The 20,580-nt window shown below is 38.3% G+C and overlaps 4 protein-coding genes across 6 annotated transcripts; 1 reads left to right on the forward strand and 3 right to left on the reverse strand.

Moving 5' to 3' along the window:
• Positions 1–797: 797 nt before the first annotated feature.
• Positions 798–5,456, reverse strand: LOC112164698. The gene is made up of 8 exons (XM_024300993.2): positions 4,860–5,456; positions 2,980–3,477; positions 2,505–2,670; positions 2,026–2,320; positions 1,826–1,898; positions 1,650–1,740; positions 1,304–1,383; positions 798–1,197 (listed from the first exon to the last, which is right to left on the reverse strand). The coding sequence occupies exons 1-8, from the start codon at positions 4,944–4,946 to the stop codon at positions 1,051–1,053; spliced, it is 1,437 nt and encodes a 478-aa protein (XP_024156761.1). The 5' UTR covers positions 4,947–5,456; the 3' UTR covers positions 798–1,050.
• Positions 5,457–8,630: 3,174 nt separating this feature from the next.
• On the reverse strand, positions 8,631–12,857 carry LOC112164697 (G-type lectin S-receptor-like serine/threonine-protein kinase SD1-1). 3 transcript variants are annotated; one of them, XM_024300989.2, is made up of 7 exons: positions 11,147–12,850; positions 10,657–10,782; positions 10,386–10,507; positions 10,107–10,317; positions 9,762–9,999; positions 9,502–9,652; positions 8,631–9,126 (listed from the first exon to the last, which is right to left on the reverse strand). In XM_024300989.2, exons 1-7 carry the CDS (start codon positions 12,432–12,434, stop codon positions 8,818–8,820), a joined length of 2,445 nt encoding a protein of 814 aa, XP_024156757.1. In that variant the 5' UTR covers positions 12,435–12,850; the 3' UTR covers positions 8,631–8,817. The 3 variants fall into 3 exon arrangements, with proteins under 3 accessions (XP_024156757.1, XP_024156760.1, XP_024156759.1); XM_024300992.2 differs by having other exon boundaries at positions 10,657–10,772; positions 11,147–11,164; XM_024300991.2 differs by lacking the exon at positions 10,657–10,782 and having other exon boundaries at positions 11,147–12,857.
• Positions 12,858–13,288: 431 nt separating this feature from the next.
• On the reverse strand, positions 13,289–18,457 carry LOC112166594 (zinc finger CCCH domain-containing protein 24). Its single transcript, XM_024303472.2, has 14 exons — positions 17,867–18,457; positions 17,677–17,769; positions 16,768–17,034; positions 16,577–16,649; positions 16,319–16,451; positions 16,094–16,247; positions 15,908–15,988; positions 15,626–15,748; positions 15,257–15,430; positions 15,035–15,169; positions 14,853–14,948; positions 14,267–14,602; positions 13,787–13,830; positions 13,289–13,700 (listed from the first exon to the last, which is right to left on the reverse strand). The coding sequence occupies exons 1-14, from the start codon at positions 18,401–18,403 to the stop codon at positions 13,457–13,459; spliced, it is 2,490 nt and encodes an 829-aa protein (XP_024159240.1). The 5' UTR covers positions 18,404–18,457; the 3' UTR covers positions 13,289–13,456.
• Positions 18,458–18,786: 329 nt separating this feature from the next.
• LOC112163839 lies at positions 18,787–20,061 on the forward strand. The gene is made up of 2 exons (XM_024300091.1): positions 18,787–19,369; positions 19,478–20,061. Exons 1-2 carry the CDS (start codon positions 18,787–18,789, stop codon positions 20,059–20,061), a joined length of 1,167 nt encoding a protein of 388 aa, XP_024155859.1.
• Positions 20,062–20,580: the final 519 nt, after the last annotated feature.

Here is a 20,580-nt window from a genome sequence, read left to right on the forward strand (position 1 = left end):
TTGTGTAAATGGGCAAAATACAAGGATGATGGATTGAATGGGCAAAATACCATGAATTTTTGGGCAAACGGGCACAACCCCTTATAATAACTCTATCAGTAGTAATAAATTGACATCTCCAAGTCACAATTCATTTGAATATTCTCGTATTTGCATATGCCACTCTTGAAGTGTATTCAACAGTAATGCATGAGTTACGTGTACCATTTGATCTACGGGCCAACTAAGTTTAATTGGTAACTTCAAGGATTAACTAATTCATTTAACGTATTTTATTCTCATTAAAGTTATTATGTCTACATAGTACATACAGAAACCTCGACGTATATGAGAGGAGATCACCTATCTCCAATTAGTATGTCTGTATTCCGTCTCACCAATAATATGCGTCCATCTGTTGTTTTCACAACCACCGACTTAGCTCCATTACGTTGTATTATTTTTACTTAAAAATAAATCAGATTTATTCATCTTCTTCGTTCTGATCGCCTTCTCTCTGGAAAATCCCTCTATATTAGTATTGATATCATATTCAAGTATAGATGCAGATAGATATTCATCTTGTAACAGGAGTAGAAACACAAGACAGTCTCATTCCACTTCACCAAGTCGTTAACTTGTTATCGTAATCTTTGGCATAAAGCTTGGCAATGACTTTGTACACAAGCAGCCCTTGAGCCACCTTCTTGTTGCTCTCCTACACGTTTTTGTACTTGAGGCTTTGAGATTAGAAGGAGAGCAGAATGGTTTTAAGGGGTTGAATGTGAAAGCATAGTTCTTCTGGGTTTTCACTGATAGAAGACACAACGGCACCCCAGTGGATTACTTGGAAAAGAATTTTTTGTTTTACATAATGTTGCTTGGTAGATGGTACAATATTTGAAAGCCTATACAATATCAAGTCTCGTATTAAGAGTGGGGAAACATACAAAATTCCTGAATATATTACAAAACCATCAAAAATCTCATCCCAACTATTAATAATATGATATCAGGCACAGATGGGCATCATTCAAAGTGCCTGGAGATTCAGTAGATGCAGTCAACATTTTAGGATTGGCTATGGCTTTGCTCGGAGCTAGTCTGCCATCTTCTTCTCCATCTTAAGACCTCGATAATGATGGAACTCCCACTCATCGCAACACCCAGCCCGGCAAATGTTGCCAGGAGAATGCAAAGAACTGCTTGCACCCGGACCTGAGGCCACAATATAATGGAAGCATGCATTTACATTGTTTTCTATATGTAATAAAACTAACATGAAAAACAAATGAAAGATGAATTGTTGACGAAAGCCTCTTACCAATGAGTAAAATATATGTGCAAATAGAACCACCAGAGCAAACTGAACCGACGCATAGACCCACACAAATCTTCTTTTGACTAAACACAAAAGATCCGAAAGTTAGTGTTGATATCTAGGAGTAGTATCTTTGATCTTAACAGAAAAATAGGACAAAAAATCACGGACAAGGATGGAAAAACATTTATCTGGCCAAATGCACGCTATATATTCCAATGGCAACCTATCAATTCTAAAAATGCTTCCATCAAGTTGTGGTTATTGATGATCATCAGTCATGATATTAATATGTTCCCACTATTTATCTTTGCAACAACTAGAAAGCTTCATAAAGATAACACCCTACCCATTGTTGATGAGGTCATTGATGTGAGGAGTCCCAGTACACATGAAAATGGAAGAGAGATGGCAATTGCACCGGTACCCATTTTCTCAACCTGTAGATGAACATATATATCACCAAGGAAAAAATACAATAAGATTGACTGTTCTGTAGTTTAGACTTTAGATTTCTAATCTTACCAGTAGCTGCTCAAGAAAACAGAAGTAGGCAAGCATGCTAACAATGACAAGCACAGGCACTTCCTGCCAAACCCTGAAAATATATGAACTGAAAATATTACAAGGTAATTGTCTCCGAGATAAGTAAACAAGCATATATCATAGGAGAACAGGGATACAATTTCCCAGCTACAAACTTCTAGTGCCTATTGAACACTTGCCTGTATCCATTAGCATCTTCCTGCTGAAATCTACTTCCAGCATTTCGAGTTCGGACACTTTGTATTCGTAATAGAGTGACAGGCAGGTTTAGAACCTCTTGCTTGCATACATCACAGGTCTTGTTACCTTTGATACTAAACCATTTTATAGCGCATTCCTGATGGGCCAGAGCAAGTTCACCTTTGCAACTGCATTCCATTTTGAGGGTCTCACCCCCTTCACACAGTTCAACTAGACAAATTCTGCAGACAGCCTCTTCTTCAGATATGTCTTCACCATTGTCATCATCTTTTCCTGACATCAGAACAGTAAGACTGCTGTTACTCTAAAGTAGCAGATTTTGGACATACATAGTGTAAGAATCAAAAACAGGGCATAGGAAACTTCTTACCCAACAAAGTCAACATTTAGAGAAGCTATTAATAGTAAATAATGATCGGTATAAGAATTCATGAAAGAACTAAGAGAAGAAAGTTACCAGCATCCGCTGTTGGGGAAGTAGTCGATATTACATCCCCTTCCTTCATTCGGGGAGTGGAAGGAATTACACGGAAAAAAGAATCCATCCTCCTTAAGGTAACCTTTTCTTTAGGGTTGATCGGAACTGAAAGGGAGCGAGCTATCTGTCGATGGGCTCCTTTTGTCTGAAAAAATAAAGAAAAAATATCCTCTCAAAACAAAATAACACCTATTTGTATAGATGAGCATGGCTAAGACGGTCACACTTGACAAAGAATTTGAAGGAAGATCCTGGGTTACCATATGAGGTTAATATACTTCAAAGGTATTATTCACTATCAAAACCAGAAGACTGGTTAGTATATGCCATGCATAAAATTATACATAAATGAGTAGTCTACTGAAGTTCTCAAGTAGTGTTAACAATCACATGGCGACGGGTTGATCAACTGAGTGTTACTAGATAATCTGGAGAAATAATGCAAGGAACCTACTGCTGAATTTAGAGAGCTGCCAACACTTCCACCATGTGTAGATTCTAGGCGTGAATGTGCAAGAGGAGTTACAGGTAGAGATGATGTTCTCTTCATCCGCGGAGTGAACAGCTTTGTAAGGGACAATGACCTTGATATGGAAGGCTTTTCTCGCGCTGGTCCTGCAGGTGATCCTTCTGAATTTAGGTTAGCAGCCTTCTCGACATCTGAAGAACTTCGATTCTTGAAGCTTAGTTTCGGAAAAAGAGATCTTTTACAAGATTTTCCTTTGGATGAAGAGGAGCCTGGAGATCCACTAATTCTTGCATCACTTGAACCTGGAGTAAGATTAAAATTTACTTTCCTAGGGGTGAGACTTGGTGTTGGAGGCATCTTTATTGCAACAAAATCCTGAGCTCCGTCTTCTTCTGTTCTTGAGGGTATCTCAAGGTGGAGATTTTGTCGCTTCCATGGATGAACTTGAGGTGTTTCTTCAGTTATTCCTACTGAGTCTTCAACCTAAAAACACAAGGATATAGCATGAATTGAATAGGATGTAAAATTGGTTTAGGTATTGCAATCTACAGTTTCATTTAGTTGACAGCCAAACATGTTTTTTTCTTTCAAGTTTTCAGCAATTAATCTGGTTATAAATCTAAAAAAGCAGCTTAGCAAGAGAAAAGTAGCCTAAACCATGCCATTCTCCAACATGGTGGAACCGGGTACAAATTTCCCACTCAAACCAAAGTGCACTTACAGAGCTGGCTTTAAAACTAGAAGTGGTATCCACTAGTCCAAACCATTTTCCACACATTTTTCATGTAAATATTTCATTTTAGGCATAGATTTACTAGAATGAGGGGAAAAGGAAACCCTGTAAATCCATGAGACATAACGGACAACACGTTTTTCTATTTGGTGTGTACTTGATCAACTATATTCTGCATTACAAGACAGGTCTCCGGCATAGTTTTAGTTGTAATTCACACACACACACACACACACACACACATATATATTCATATATATATATACACAGATTCCTGAGTTGTAATTCAGATACTTAGGAATTTCTTTTGCATTGTTGCACTACGAGATTATACTATGGAGTTGGAGGCTTATCCTGCAAACTTCCATGGCAATTAAATTCATCCATATGGAATGAATTTTCATATTTCAGTCAAACTCTTGAATGCGGATGTAAAACTAAGTCCAATACTGGCTATTGATCTCATGTAACTATTCTGAGTGCATATGATTGTGTTCACCAAATTAATAAATCATGTCTGCCTCGGGCATTTTTCCATAGGTAGATCATACAAGGCCTATAAACCTAAGAATGAGTAGACATAGCACTTTCGGAAATCATAAAGAGAAGTACTACTTCATCCCTGATTTTGTTGAAAACAAGAAACTTAAATGTTGCAGTGTGTGGGGAAAAGAGAAAGAAAAATAGTTATACACTTTGATCTGCTGACAAATTAAACATTACACATCTGTCAATTTGATTAGTCATTAGTTACAGTATATTTTTGTAGTTTTGTCCAAGATTTATAAAAGATTGAAAAAAACCATAATTCTCATACATCAAAGCCAATGATCCCAACGGAGAATGATTGCATGAGAATCATGAAATGGAAGTGAGCTTACATATGCAGCAGTAGTCAAAGACCCAAAACCCAGAAGCATAAAAGAAACAAGAATCAAATAGAAGTATCGAACCCCAGAGCTCAGCATTCATTAATCAGAGAAACTTAAGAATCAATACTTTCAAACAGAACATATAAGCTTTTTTCCTTGTGGGTGTGAAAAAATAGACATAGAACCAGGAACAGAATGAAACACACAATAATCGAATTAAAAGAAAGGAAAACAATTACAGAGAAGCACAAGGACGGTACCTTTTGAACAACTGGAGAAGCAACAATTGTCCCTTGGCTTGCATTCTCATCATTCCCATCACCCACATGCTTTTCCTCAGTTGCCATTCCCTCACACAACTTACACCAATATCAACCCAAAACAATCAAATCCCAGAACAGAAAACTCTCAAGGGAGCAACTCAAACCATCCACCCCAAACATAAAAAGAAGTCCCAAAGAGAAAAAGCAGAGAGAGAGAGTGATGGGAATGGGAGAGATATGGGAACGAGGGAAGAGTAGTAAATAAAGGGGGTTGAAGTGAAAGGAAGATGCTTGCAACTGCAGCTGCTTCAATTCATTTATGGCAAAAGGTGGTAGGGACTGACTGACTGTGAGAGCCTACTGCTCACTGCCACACCACTCCAACAACACAATCACTCACTAATTCATTCTCATAGTGCGCCTGGACTGTGGTCAATCTCTTTAGCTTAATTACAGTAAACAACGCACTTCTGGCTCCTCCTAGGAGCTAAGACCATATGACGCCATCGATCCCTAATCAAGTATTAGCATATGTTCCTTCCTGGATTTGTCATTTGGGTTTCTCGCGAGAATTTGAGTTATCATGGTGCAGTTTAAGGTTAGGACAAAACAATAACTGCAACCTGTTAAGGTTGTACTTGTTACCGGAACGCATCAAACCATTAAAGCCAGGTCAACCATCCCTCCAATTTGCACTTTCCGTTTCCGTAAGTTTCTTTCTTTCTTTTTTTCCCGTCACTTTTGTTTATATACTTTGATTTCGTGACCAGATTTGGTCCAAACTCAAATTAAAGTTCTTGTTGTACAAACTTTTTCTTCAAAAATACTTCACATCTGCTCAATTAACTATTTTAAGTTGATGAATTTTACTCATAGGAATTTACTGATAAAGTTTTAAAGATATGAACAAAAAACTCAAATTTTGAAGCACAAAATATGGATAGAAATGATCAAGTCAATAAATCATATAGTGATAATGAATGTAAATCCCCCTAGGAAGGCAGTTGAGTGCATAGTGCAGTGATAATGATAATGTCGATTCATTCACTCATCATGTTTTGTCTGTCCTATGAAGGTGGTGAATCGTATGCATGTATTGAATGTACACAACATTTTTCTGACTGGATGAAATAACATGTCCTTAGTTCTATTTTCGATCATTAGCATAGTGATTAGGCTAGCGTAATGGGACATTGCTTCTACTTATTGATCATGTCGTCACGATACTTTTTTTTAATTGATCCATCTTTAATTACATAAGATTAGTGAAGACTATTATTATTGGTCATCACACATGCATGTTTATTATTATTTGAAATCCAGACATCATGTCCGCCCTCTAAGAAATTAGTGTTTTAATTGGATTAGTGCAAATAACAATATATTAGAGAATCTAAATTTTAAAAGCATGAATTTCTCTTTATCGTGAAAAGATTAATGAAAATCATGAAATAAGAAAAATGGGGGCCCAGTGATTGTGTAATTGTGTACCCGGCGGCAGGGACAGTGGAGTACGATGACTCACCAGAATAAAAAAAGATCACATCACCTGCTGCGAATGTGATGAAGGCACTAAATTGGCCTAGCTACTACTGCTATTACTAAAACCCTCCTTGCTTTTTGAGATGTCGATCCTTGTTTACATTATCTCATATCTATTCTTGAGGACCCAACAACTGAGAAATGGGAATGGAATAAACCCTCTTATTCTTGCGCTTTTTCAATACATAATCTTGTCCATATTCCAAAGTAGGTCGATTACCCTTATATTTTAGGATCGTTTGTTTGGCATGTTATATTTTACATGCGAGATAGCTAGACAGGTGATCGAAACAGGGCGTCAAAAACCTGAGCTTTCAATCTTAGGGATATGAATCCTCAATGGTCTAGTATTAAAGAGACGAGAGCGAGAATTGCCTCCGAACTCACTTTAATTGATTCCGCTGTCGTGGATCTCATTATTCGTAAAGCGTTTTTAGTTTATGATGTTGGTATGCACTTGTTTGTCATTGTCTTTCCATCTAATTAGATGATCAAGCCATAAGTTTTTCCATAAATGATAAGATAGTTGTGGTGTTTCTATAGTGATGTTTATTATTGTCATATCTCAAATACGAAGTAGACAACAATAGTTATTTACAGTAGTATCCAACCAAAAAATTACAAGCAGCTTTGTACTCTCCATCAAAAGCCATAATTGTTCAAGTAGCTTTGCTTTGTACTTAATTATTGCTGTTACGATCGAAGTTTCGGTAGCTTCAGTTCTATCCCTTCCGTTGCCCAAAGTGAGTCTAGATATTGGACCAGGGAGGGACCTCAAGTTTAGGATTCTTTAACACGTCTCTACATATTTATTGAATGCTTTTTCAAGACCAATCTTGGCTGCACAGTAAATTCTTTACTAGGTTGTAAGGCACTCATAATCAATTACTAAAAGTTTGATTAGAAGCCCCAGCTTTTTAGCCTTTTCCATACAACTTGCCAACACCCTGCTGTTAAAGTGTCATGCTGTCAAAGAGACTTGAGACTACAGTCAAATTCTCTGTTTGCCTAATATGACTTGAAGCAGACGGATTCAATAATAACAGTTGGGAAGAAATAGGTATAGATTTTTGCTAAGAAGATATGGATCCTGCAACCTAAATCTGCCTAAATTTTGTTAGGATATGAAGGGGTAGTTTTCTGCTGCCTAAATAAATAGTGCATTTAAAGTGAGAGTTCCGGGTTATAGTTGAAAATTTCTATCACACTAATAGAATTGGGATAAGAGTTATCAAAGAAAATATAGATCCATTTATTATCTGTTTGTGCTCGGCACGGTAGGCTCACTACCAACAAACAAAAAAAGTAGTTATAAGTGTGAACATGTGACTAGACCGAGAGAGAATATATTGAGAAAAGCATTTACTTCTGTTACACCCAACAATTTTTCCTAACTTGCATGTGTTGCACTGAAAACCCTTCTGATTAATGAAATTAAGCGACATAAAGGTGTTTAAGGAAAATATGATTTGCAGAGAAAATTGATTTGTAGTAGTATTATTGATAATAGGAGCCTTATATATGGGGATTTACAGAGTATACAAAAGGTAATAGAATCTAAACATAATTAGGAAATCTAAAACCTTCTCCTATTACAACTCTAAAACTAAATCCTAGTTTGAAGAGGCATACATGATGTCGACTTCCTTCAACATAATACCTTTTAATCCACATTAAGCACTGTTGACACCTCTCATGGTAGTGCTTCTAATCTTATATCATATGAGAGTGGATGACTTTGTGCCCAAGGAAGTGGGATAGTTGTTGTTGTCACGATAAAGAGGATCATCAGAACTCGCAGTGGGGACTGGGGATAGAAAAGAATTATTTGAGTATACAGAGATCATGAAAATGTCGGAAAATGAAACCCAGAGAGTGCCATGTGTGCCTTGTAAGTCTCCAATGGCTGCTTGAAGAGAAAAGAATAATGATAATAAAGAAGAAAAAGACAGCCCCCAATACACACTTCCATTATATAACCCAAACTTAATTCCTGGCCTGATAGAAATCATTTGAACAGACCCCATCATATTACCTGTAATTATTTGCTAAATTATTGTGGATAAAGTGTGCATGTTATCACACAAAGAGAGTTTACATCAGAAATGGCTACCTGTCAGATCATGAATTTAAAAGAAGAGAAAGCAAAAGAGTAACCACAAAGAAAAGCAGAATGAACTCATGAACTGCTTATAACCACAAGTATAGCCACCATTAGATTGGAACTAACCACAATTAATTGCATATCATGATATCATTTGAGTAAGGAACCAAACTCCAAAGCCATATAAATTCAAGTGGATGCTAGTAAATCTCTATTTACCAAATGGTGTTCAATTTTATAGCACTAATCCCGGCCATATATAATAAACCTTTTACAATTTCTAGAGCTCTATTTGTATATGGTGGTTGTTTATCTAGCTTGCACTGTGGTAATGGTAATTGTGTTTCCTGTGTTGCTTTTTCCTGGGTCTCTTAAGCTATCAAAGTCCAAGGAACCTCTTTCTATAAAGAATCCAGGCTCCTTTGGCTGAGGTAAAGTTGCTCCCTCATTGCTTAACATAAGAACCACCGATGACATTACTGGTCTGTCTTCAGGCAGCTTTTGAACACACAACAGACCCACTTGAATGCACCTTAGCAATTCAAACTCAACATATGAGTCCTCCAGGCATACATCCATTAGCTCCAAACCCTTGTTTTGTTTCCACAATAACCATGCCTGGAGAAATAGCAAACCAATATGACCATAATTAGTCATTAAAACATGCAAAATTACTAGAGCTTTACAAGTGACAAGAAACCATAAACATGTAATGGTTAGACAGATATTCACCTTGTGGAAGTTAAAATGAGGCACAATGAGTAACAATGTCTACACTAAAATAAAAAATAAAAATAAAAAATCATTGATTTCAAGAATTGTGGCAAATCCAACTTTTGAATGCATTGTTCCTCACTTGTGCCTCCATTTGAGTCTCTTGGAGCATCTCCAATAGGGTCCTAGGACGTGCTATTTGGGGTTCCATATGCACGTTTACAGCTCATTAGATACCCCAAATGCTGAAAGTTTTTACCCCAAATAATTGATACTTACATGTCCCAAAAGATTGTGATGGTGATCAGGATGATGAAACCCTCTGTTCTTTCTGCCGCTTACTATCTCTAACAAAAGCACTCCAAAGCTGAAGACATCAGATTTCACTGAAAATTTTCCATCAATTGCATACTCCGGGGACATATATCCGCTGCATGTTGACAACAACACAATTTAAGTACTTTTGGAGTTTTGGTGATCATAATTGGAAAGGAACATGATTCATTATCTATGCTACTGCTAGTATAATAACAACTCACTATGTGCCAATTACTCGTTTTGTTTTAGCTTCATTCTGATTGCGTCCGAAAATTCTTGCTATACCAAAGTCAGAAATTTTGGGGTTCAGCTCATCATCGAGTAAGATGTTGCTACTCTTAAGGTCCCTATGAATGATTCTTAGCCTGGAGTCTTGGTGTAGGTAGAGAAGTCCTCTAGCAATTCCTACTATTATGTCAAATCGCTTTTGCCACTTCAGCAACAACTTGTTGTTTTCATCTGCACTTGTCATGCATGACATGAATCTTGTTCAGTTTTCCTCCTCTGTGATATAATCAGAGTATACTTTCTTAGATGCATAAAGATTAGAGGGTAGAATCTTAGACCGAAAATAAAGCAGTCCAAGCTTTTGTTGGGCATGTACTCATAGATTAGCATCCTTTCTTCTCCTTCAATGCAGCAGCCCAGAAGTTTAACAAGATTCCAGTGTTGAAGATTAGCCATCATTGTAACTTCGTTCTTAAACTCTTCAAGACCTTGCCCAGAATCTTTTGAGAGTCTCTTTACTGCTACAAACTCTTCTTGTGATAATTTGGCCTGAAAATTAGTACAAATAAATTAGCTGAAATTTCTTAGACAATCAAGATCTACTATTACCATGTTACCTTGTAAACTGGACCAAAACCTCCCTCTCCCAGTTTGTTTGTCCCGGAGAATTCATTGGTGGCGGTTGCAATTCTACCATAATCAAACAGTGGCAACTCCAAGTCCTCACTAGTTCTTGAGCCTGTAAAAAGAGTAATTTTCAAATTTCAAGTTTTCATCGTACATACTTATTTTAACAACAATGAGAAGTACATATAGAAACAGGCCTCTTTGTCAGTGTCATATAGTGCTTCCTTTAGCTTATCTAGCAAGGGAAATATGCAAGCTTACCCATTTTCTTTTCCCTCTTCTTCACATAAATATAGCAGCATGAGAAACCCAGAAAAAGAAGCACAAAACCTGCTGATGATATGACCGAGACGAGCAATACTCTTTTATGTTTCTGGCTGGTATCACCTTGTAGATCATGTAATACAGAATATTAGAAATTGAATCACAGATGTACATAGTGTGATTTTACACTTTCATCTGGTATGCTACCACTTTTTTTATTTCCATATCGGCAGCTCTTCAAGCATTTAGGCATGCCTAAATTGAAGCATGAACATAGTCACATACACTTTTTTTTTTCCTGACCTATTAATTTTGAACCTTGCAACAAACAATTTGTCAGCAATAATGAAGCTATGTGCTTGATGAGACAGGATTGACAGAACCTAGCTAGCTGTTCCTAACGTGCTGATTGCTGAATGTTAAAGATTAAAGAGCATTCAATAAATCAGGAACCAATTAACACTATTAGAGAAATTATGTCGCTTACCTAGTTCGGAAGCTGGCATCCGAATATATATCTGGTCACTATCTTCAACGATCTCCCGCATATCAATCAGCTTGCCAAACCACATAAGACATCCTTTGCCTCCACTGGTTATGTTCGAATTGGCATAAGCCATACAGGAGCAGTTCCTCAAACACTCTGCCTCACATTCCTCTCCGCGGAGCATGGTTTTGTTGACCAGAAAATCCAACAAGTCCGGCAGTTTCACATTATTAACTTTCACAAATCCTTCCCCTCTCTCACAATGCAGTGCTGTCCTCCTCGTGCACCCGGTTGTCCAGTTAAGAAACTCCCATTCCTTTGGAGATTTGGGAACAAACCCCTGCAAGCATTCACAAATGGGTGATTTGTAAATCTTGCAGATGCCATTTGGCCCACACTGACCATAATCATCACACTGATTGTTCTGCAGAGTGTACATAACAGCCCATTCACTGCTCCCTTCATTCATCACTAGCCGCTGAGCCAAACCCGACTCAGTCAGCGTCACTCTTGTCAGAATAGAATCATCAGCAACCTCATATGAGTAGTACAACTCCTTGGTATTGTAGACAAAGATTGGTACCAAAAATGATGCTGCTGTAACAACCGAAACAGGAGTACCTGTAAATCGAAGACCATTCCAGGGCCCTGTCCTGAACACTTTCTTTGATCCTTGAGCGACAACAAGCTGAGGCAACTCAAGGTTTTCAATCCTATAGGTATATTCTCCAGGGGAGGGATCGCTAGCATTTTTCCAACTAGTCAAGAAATGGTTTTGGCCAGTTCTGAAGTCCCACCCCACCTTCATATCTGGTAAAAGCGTGTTTGATGGGAAATCAAAGCTTTGAAAAACATAGCTTTCGGACTCTGCTGCTGCTGTTGGAGACGCCTGGTCTCTGACAACAAGATTTCCCGTCACCAAAAGCTGCGCAATTGGGTTTTCGGCTACTCTGGAAGAATTTGAGAACCAAATTGTCTTGTTCATTTGGTCTGAAAGGATGAGGGTGCCTTTTTCTGATAATGTCAAGGCTCCATTTGAACCCGGAAGTGGGTTTTCTCTGTTTGCAATCCATACAACAACCTCTGGAAATTTCTTGTACCATAGTCCTAAGTACCATGCTCTAGAATTGGGTGGGGAGAAGAGTCCTAGTACAAATCTCTGGTTGGAAGAAACCAGGGTGTTCGAGCCGGTGATGGATTGTGATGGAGATATGGTATCAGCTGCAATGGAGAAATTCAAGGCTGAAAATAGGAATAGAGAGATGAAGATGAAGATGAGGCCCTTCATCTCTATTCTTTGTCAATGGACGTTGGAACTTGGAACCTTTTAGTCCGAATTTGCAGCTGCGATTCTCCACGGTCAACTAGCATATACTTTAGGGTACATTGAGAGTGCCGGGGTCAGCAACCAAGGAACTACTATCAGATTTATTCACCCAAAAAAAAAAAAATATATATATATATATATATATATATTACTAATATACTAAAGATGACTCCACTGTTCCTGCTGTTCATAAGGGGGAAAAAGACGGACTTGCACCTCCTTTTTGTAATCACATCGCTGCCATTCACCAAACAAAGCCGACAAGCACTATTAAATTGTGACAACAGCTGTCTGAACGAAATGCATGAACATTGATGATTGATGCTTAAGAAACAAATCCAAGAAGAACAGCCTAACAGACTAAGCAAGGACAAAATCGACTTTTCCACCAGCTTGATATTCTTCCCCAACAGTAAGGGCAAAATAGACTTTTCCACCTCTTTCACTCAGCTTTAATAAATAGTATAATTTGACACGGCAGTCATTTCCCACCTTGTATCAAGTCTGCATATGTCATCAAAAAATAATAATAATAAAGTCAAGTCTGCAAATCTATCACCATTGACTCTAAAGCCCCTTTCTAAAAACGGAGAAAAAGAATCACCCAACAGTATTGGGAGTTTGCATTTTTATGCATCACCTTACTTGTGTATTTATTATTTTTAATAGTTTAAATAAAAACACTATTTTATGTAGTATTATTGTTGGTGACAAGACAATTTAAAGAAAGAATTACCACTTTAGTCAGAAAACACAGAAGGGCATTTGGGAATTGGGATAAGAACAACTTATGCTCAAGAATTGAAATGCAAAAATGGTAAATCTCTTTTAAAACTAGTAATAATAATTGTAAATGCTAGATTTAATTTACTGCCAAAAATTTTGTTGGTAAAACTAAATAAATTATCTGGCTGACTTCACTTGGATCAGTGGACTCCAGCTACAAGCATGTTACAACATTTCCTAGATTCCCTTGAGTCCATCTACCTCTCAAGCAGCATTACCAATTCGCAGTGTACAGTATGTGGAAAAATGTCAACCGCCATTGCTTTTACAGGTTGAAAAGGCTCTGAAGCGGGCATAGACTTTGCCCTGTGCCGTGCCAGACCGGCACTGCTCATTTTTCTCCATGCTCGGTTGTTCTTGTTCTTTTCAATTTCATCAGGGGAAGGTGTGCAAAGCTCGATGGCATTTGCCACTAGGCTTTCAGGATTGCAGGAGATGTAGCTACACCAAATAAGAATAAAAGTTAGATTCCAACAAATAAATGAACAAAAGACTTATAACTGAAGGGTAAAAGTGTGAGAACTAACACAAGCCTCCGTAGTCCAGGATGAGTTCTCAGAGCTTTGATCACCTGCATACCAATGAATAAAATCAGGTTCAACATCACCTTTCAAACTAGATCCAGAATATATATTGGAATCAAAATACAAAAGCCATTAAATGCATTGACATCATTATGTGCACATGATGCTGCCAGAATCGTTGACCCAATCAGGATATCATTGATAATTTGATAATGGACAATGAGTATCTGATTTCCTTCCCTCTTTATTTCTGTTGTCCTTCCAAGAGAGGCAATCTTACTTTAAATCCACATGCATTTGTTATAATTACATTTTCTCTCAAATAAAGAAACATAGATCACCAACCAAGAAAATGTGACGAACCTAATGGGAAGCATTTGACATTTCCCAAGCTACATTTTACCGAAATGAATGCGAGACAAAAACAATTGGGGGCAAAAATTGCGTAGATATGTAAAATGGAATTGAGATAATGTTACTTACTGTGGGATGCAGTCCATTGCGTGGAGGATCAACAATAGCTACCACATTCTTGAAACACTGAATCGGACTTTTCCTATTTTGAGAAGTGCAACTTTTCTGAAGGTCCTGCTTGCTATTATCTAAACCTTCACATGCACTTTTACCATTTTCAGCCTCATGGCTGAAACTCTCTTGAGGGTTGGGTTTTTCAACCTTTACTACTTTTTCTTCATCAGTGACAACTATTTTCTCGTCATCAGTAACTATTGCTTTGTCACTACCTTCAATGGCATCACTGTCTTGTTTCTCAGGTGCAGTAAGGTACTCTTCCAATAAAGACCGCATCACATTCTCTGCCTGTTGCATGATGGAGGTTAGCAAAGCGCATCACATCATTATTCAGAGAAATTACAAATTCTTCAACAAAAATAAGTTACTGAGTTGATTGGGGGAAACCAAAAAAAGAATGAATTTCTTATCTTGATAGCACCAAAATAAGTTACATTGTATTTGTTCATTGATCCAAGGGCTTGCTATATCTTGTATTACATAAATAAATAAATAAATAAATAAATATATAGATATGAATGACAACCCTCATTCTCACCTTTGAACACACAAATCTACAGTTCTTTATGCCATTAATTTCAGCATTCCTCTGAGCATCTAACACTGCAGAAGCATTCATTTCAATGCCAACAACCTGCAAAAAATTACAGGGAAAGCAAGGTTAACGATTAGAGGAAAACTAAAAGCAAGATTGGGGAAGGCTGGGATCTTGACTATTACCATACCAACACGGTGTGCTAAAGTCAGCCCAATTGTTCCAGTCCCACAACATACGTCAAATAGCAAGGTTTCAGGACCCAACTGAGCCCAATCCCCTGCGAGCGAGTATAACTTCTCAGCAGCGAGGGTATTAACCTGCAATATAATTGAATATAGGAATAATTACTATTGCAAGATAAATCTTTTGTGCTGAGAATGAAGAATCCAGCAACCTGACGCCACCTGGAAAAATGCTGTCGGTGATATACAGAAGCGAAGATTGTTTATATAGTCATGGATTTTTGGTTCCGCCACATTGTTGGTGGCCTGGATTTCAGAACCATTCTCGGCTTTAGAAATACATAATGAGCGTAATGGAGCATCAGCTGGTGCTACGTTTGATATTCCTTGGTGATCCTGAAAAAGGCGAGATCAGACAGAGATCATGCTTATAATTGAAGAGACCATTCATAAGGTCAAGGGACCAACATATTTTAGTGAAGCAGGCTAAGTGACCCAACCTAACATTGAGCATAATTTCATCTGTGACATTGTTACTAACTTTAGTTACAAATAAGTATATAACAAACTAAACTACAACGGATTTAGTACCTGAATTACTAAAACTGTTAGAGGTAAAGATGGAGAATTTGCAGTGGCACCTGCAGAAAAAGCTTGTGCTAGCCTCTCAAACTCAGTGGTTATAAGTGAATCATCAAATCCCGCAGTTGAAACCTATAAATAGGAGATGAGGGTGAGAACATTAACGTTGGTTTAGTTATAGGATTTGTCAATGTTTCAATCATATTTTTTCTCCAATTGTCAACTAAATTCACTACCTCTAAGATACGGGAAGGGGCAAAATAAAGAAAAGACACTTGTAAATATACTAACCTGAACCATAAGCATGACCTCTGAAATGTTTGGCTCACAATTTTCAGCATCAGAGACCATGCCTGATCTCCCTTCTCGAACCTTAGAAGACAAATCATTACACGACATGTTCAATGATTGAAAGGACAAAATTTCTCTACTTGGACGGAAGCAGTTATGATACTTATCTTACAGAAATACACTTACCGTCAATTGACGCCAGAAACCAGTATTCTTAAATCTGCTCCAAACTGGTAAACTTGATTGTTGCAAAAATTCCTGAAAGATAGAAGCATATTTGCAAGAAATTGGAGATACATTTGGGCAGTCTAAAGGTTCTTCAATTGCTGTAACACCCTCCCTGTAAAGAGTTTATTCAGTAAAAATAAAGCCAAGATGAACCACCAAATATTTCAATAAAAATTCAAGTACCTAAAGTTTCCAAGTGTAAACCCCACAGTTACTTTGCCCTGTAGAGAATGCCCAACCGAAAACTCGCACTTGTTACGATATCCACGTACAACTGGGGATGCTAGTATACCCTCTAAAATGCAGGGAAGACCACCTATAATCAATATTTAAATCATGAACAGAATGGTGAATATATGATAGCATTGCAGGTTTGTTTCAGTATCATCTCAAAATTATAAGATAAAGAATCAAATATCTGTACAAGTGAATGAACATCACCTATTTCCCTAGACTTTAAAATCCATTCTGGAAGTGGAACACCATTAGGACAAGCTTTGCGAGCACTTTGGGTCTGAAAATAAAAGTTGCAACAGTTCAGAAGTCGGCTTCCCATGCGTATATGTATAAGGACAAAGATGGTAGTAAGAATAGCAACATTGCAACAGAGAACACAAAAAAGCGCCACTAACAAGTTTTTTGAGAATCTGCATAACAGATCTCTTTTTTTGCTCCAACTGATCAGTATAAGGCAAATGAGCAAGGGGAGTCACTACAGCACGGGCACTTCGTCCCTTCGTCTCATCACCATCCTCAACCCCATTTGCAACCAAAGAGTCTTCTGCATTCTCCCCAATCAATGGTAAACCCAATGCTGATTTAGTTTTCTTTTCAAATGATCGGGGAAGAACATCTGCTACCTTTATATTGTTGTTTCCAATTGATATTCCATCCAATGCCTGTCACACAGAGATTTTCAAATGACAGTAAATTGTCGATTGGTTGCCAGTGACTATCAGACATACATAACATAAGACCATTCTATCAATTTCCTCGGTCTACAATCTTCATAAATGAAATTTATTATTTCACACAACATATTCAAAATATACACCAATATTTACCTTATAATAAATATTACTTCTTTGGAATTTACAGCAAGAGTATCTAAAATATCTTTTCTTTTCTTTTTTCGGCAAGGCTAAAAGAAATCTTTTCTTAATAGTAAGGAAGTACACATTCAAAGTTTTTCACAACTCTTTTATACTCAACGAAAGTACAATTGATGTAACAAAACTACAGAATTTCAACATATTTCTCTCTCTCTCTCTCTCTCTCTCTCTCTCTCTCTCTCTCTCTCTCTCTCTCTCTCTCTCTCTTATTTCTTGCTATTTGTTTCTTTTCTTTTTCAAGTTTCAACACTGTACTTATGTTTCCATTAAAATAAAACTTCATATGTTCCGAAAATTTAAGAAAACTCCATCCATTTCCTAAACACTAATTACTACTAATCGTTAAACAAAGCTTCTAGTACAAGTTCAAATTATAACAAATAAATATATTTATCTTTTGGCATATCATATCATATTATATGTTTGTACCTTGACCGCCGTTTCTAGTTGTTCTGCACTTTCAAAACTCATAAAACCCAGTGCCATGCCTTTCTTCTTCTTCGCCGATTTATATTGAATACCCTGCCATTCAGTATCATCAAATACCAACTTCCACAGTTAAAATTTCATAATCTAAAATGTAAAAACGAGCAAGTAAAAAAAAAAAAAAAGTACATGCCTGGTCACTAAGGAAGTCCTTCAATTTATCGGACTTCCAGTTCCTGGGCAAATGGACCAGGCATTTACTCAGAGCAAGATCCGACCCGAGCCCATCCCCGCCTTCTCCCTCACCGTCCTCATCATAATCCAGCGCCTCCGTCATCATGACCTCATCAATGCCCGCGCATTCCTCCTCCTCCCCCGACTTCTTCGCCGCCTTCTTGACCCGCTCCGAGGTCGGGTCCCAAGTGTTATCGGGTCGGGGCCGGAGCTCCGCTTCACTGTGGGCATAGCGGCACCCGCTGCCGTGGCTACAGGACGCGTCCTGGCGGCGGAAGAAGGAGCAGAGGCTCGTCTTCCACATAGGGTGTTGCCCGGCGGCGTCCGGCTTCTTATCGCCGCCTTCCTCGTCCCGCTTCCGCTTGTCTCCCGAAACGGCGTCGTCTTGCGGCGGCTGGGTTTCCGGGTCCTGCGGTTGATCGGTGGAATCGTGACCGTTGATTGGAGATTGAGGGTTTTGGATTTCAGTTACAGAGGGGTGGTCAGTTGAAGCCATTGTGAAAAAGTACAGTACTAGTTCTCACAGTTCGAGTTTAGGTATCGAGTTTGCGCATGACCCCGCGTACTTTAAGCGTGCGTATTCGAATTAAAAAGGAACTCGGATCCCGACCCGGATTCATTTATTTATGATGGATCAGGATCCAGGCCCACACAATAATCTTTTGTCCTTTTGGGCCACTGATATGAACACGTAGTCAAAGATCGGGTCAGTTGACAACACTGTCACATTATCTGGCCCACATCATAATGTTTTTTCTGTTATTGGGCCAACAGAAGTGTTCATAAGCACTGCATATATATTCTTTACCCTAGTTTCTGCGCAGCCATCCTCTCATCCCAGCCCCGGTTAGTATTCACCGGAAAAGATCAGAATTCAAAATGGATGATCTGCCGGACCTTGTTAAGGTTGAAATCCTTTGTCGACTTCCTTGCAAATACGTCGTTCGATGCAAATGTCTGTCCAAGCATTGGCTTACTCTCATCTCCGACTCGGACCCCTATTTTGTTAGCCGATTTCAATGTCTACAAGGACCTGATGAACGAACCCTACTGTTCTCTGCAACACAGAAAGATCGTTTTACCATGAATGAGCTTTCAGGGCTCAAAACACTCGGGTCATTTAGGCCAAGTTTCCAACCTAATGATCATCAATCCAATTTAGAGCCAATTGTGGTAGCAACATGTAATGACTTGGTTCTGTGCTGTAAAACCCCGATTTGTATTCGACGTAATTACTTTATCTGCAATCCTTACACCAGACAATTTGTTTCTCTTCCAATCGCACCTCCATGCACCCCTGGTGTATCTGTGGGATTCATTAATTGCGACAGCGATCATAAAAAGGAACAAACTACTGGTGGTAATAGTAACATCACTGGATACGAAGTTGTCCAAATTCCTTATTTCGGATATGATACTGCAGCCTTCCAATTCAAGGTGGACATATTTTCTTTCAAGACCGGTGAGTGGAGAGACTATCTAGTATCATGCCAAGTATTTCGTTTTCAAGTGTCGAATCGTCTAGTATCATGCCAACTAGGGCTTCGTTTTCAAATGTTGAATCGTGCAGGCATAGCTTTCAATGGAGTGTTGTATTGGTCGGGTCCTGATGGCTTTCTTATCGGGATAGATCCATTTAACCCTAAAGAAACTACCGGTCCTAGAAGTAGTGGCGATATTATTGAACATAAATATGGTTATTGCATTGGATTTAACGAGCATTTGGAACCATGCATAGATTTATTGGACCAGCTAGATGTGAGCCATGGAGGATCATGTCTTCGACTATGCCAGTTATGCCAGTTATATAGAAAACAATGTATACTCCATGTTTGGGAATTGAAAGAAGTACAAGAAGAGCAGTTAGTCAACCAAGGAAATTCCAAGTGGTGTTTAACATACAAGGTTTCCTTGGAACAAATAGTTTGGCAAGATCCAAAGATTGATCTGAACTGGATGAGCTCTAAGTTGCTAGCTTTGGACCCAAATAATGATGATGTCTTGTATTTGAAACTGGATGGACAGATTGTCATTTGCAACATCCGGACATCAGAATTGAAGATAACTAAACTGCTTGTAATTAACGGTGTCTTCCCATTTGTTTTCCCCTCGTGGCCGACACCAGTTCCTAAACTTCCACCACAAAAGGAATAGAATCATCTGATCTTTTTGGTGTTGATGTTGTGCGTACGTAAAATGGTTTGGGGTTGGGATGACGAATCATAGTAGTTACATAGTTGTCCGCACATACTTCATTTGGATAGCAACTTAAAAGAACAGCTAGTACTTGGGAATAATGATTTGTGGACTTCGGGAAATATGTTTCATGTGGCTTTGGCAAGGAAATACATTTTGAACCTTTGAGGCATAAGTGCATGCACAATCCTAATTACATTTGCAATATCCTCATTTTTGTCAACCAGCTATTACTCTTTCACTTATTCTGGCGTTTATGACTGGTTCTCCAGATCAGGGGCGGAGCCACATATAGGCCAACTTGGGCACTTCCCTAGACTGAGTTTTTCTTGTTTACCTTGATTTATATATGTTGGCTGAATGAAGCTAATTAAAACATAGCAGAAAAGGACAAAATCAGATGAATCTTGCCTTACCTAGGCTGAGTTTTTCTTGTTTGCCTTGAATCTTGCCTTACCTAAGAAACTTTTCTGGATC

This window comes from Rosa chinensis, chromosome 5 (assembly GCF_002994745.2).
Source record: "Rosa chinensis cultivar Old Blush chromosome 5, RchiOBHm-V2, whole genome shotgun sequence".
Taxonomy (NCBI): domain Eukaryota; kingdom Viridiplantae; phylum Streptophyta; class Magnoliopsida; order Rosales; family Rosaceae; genus Rosa; species Rosa chinensis.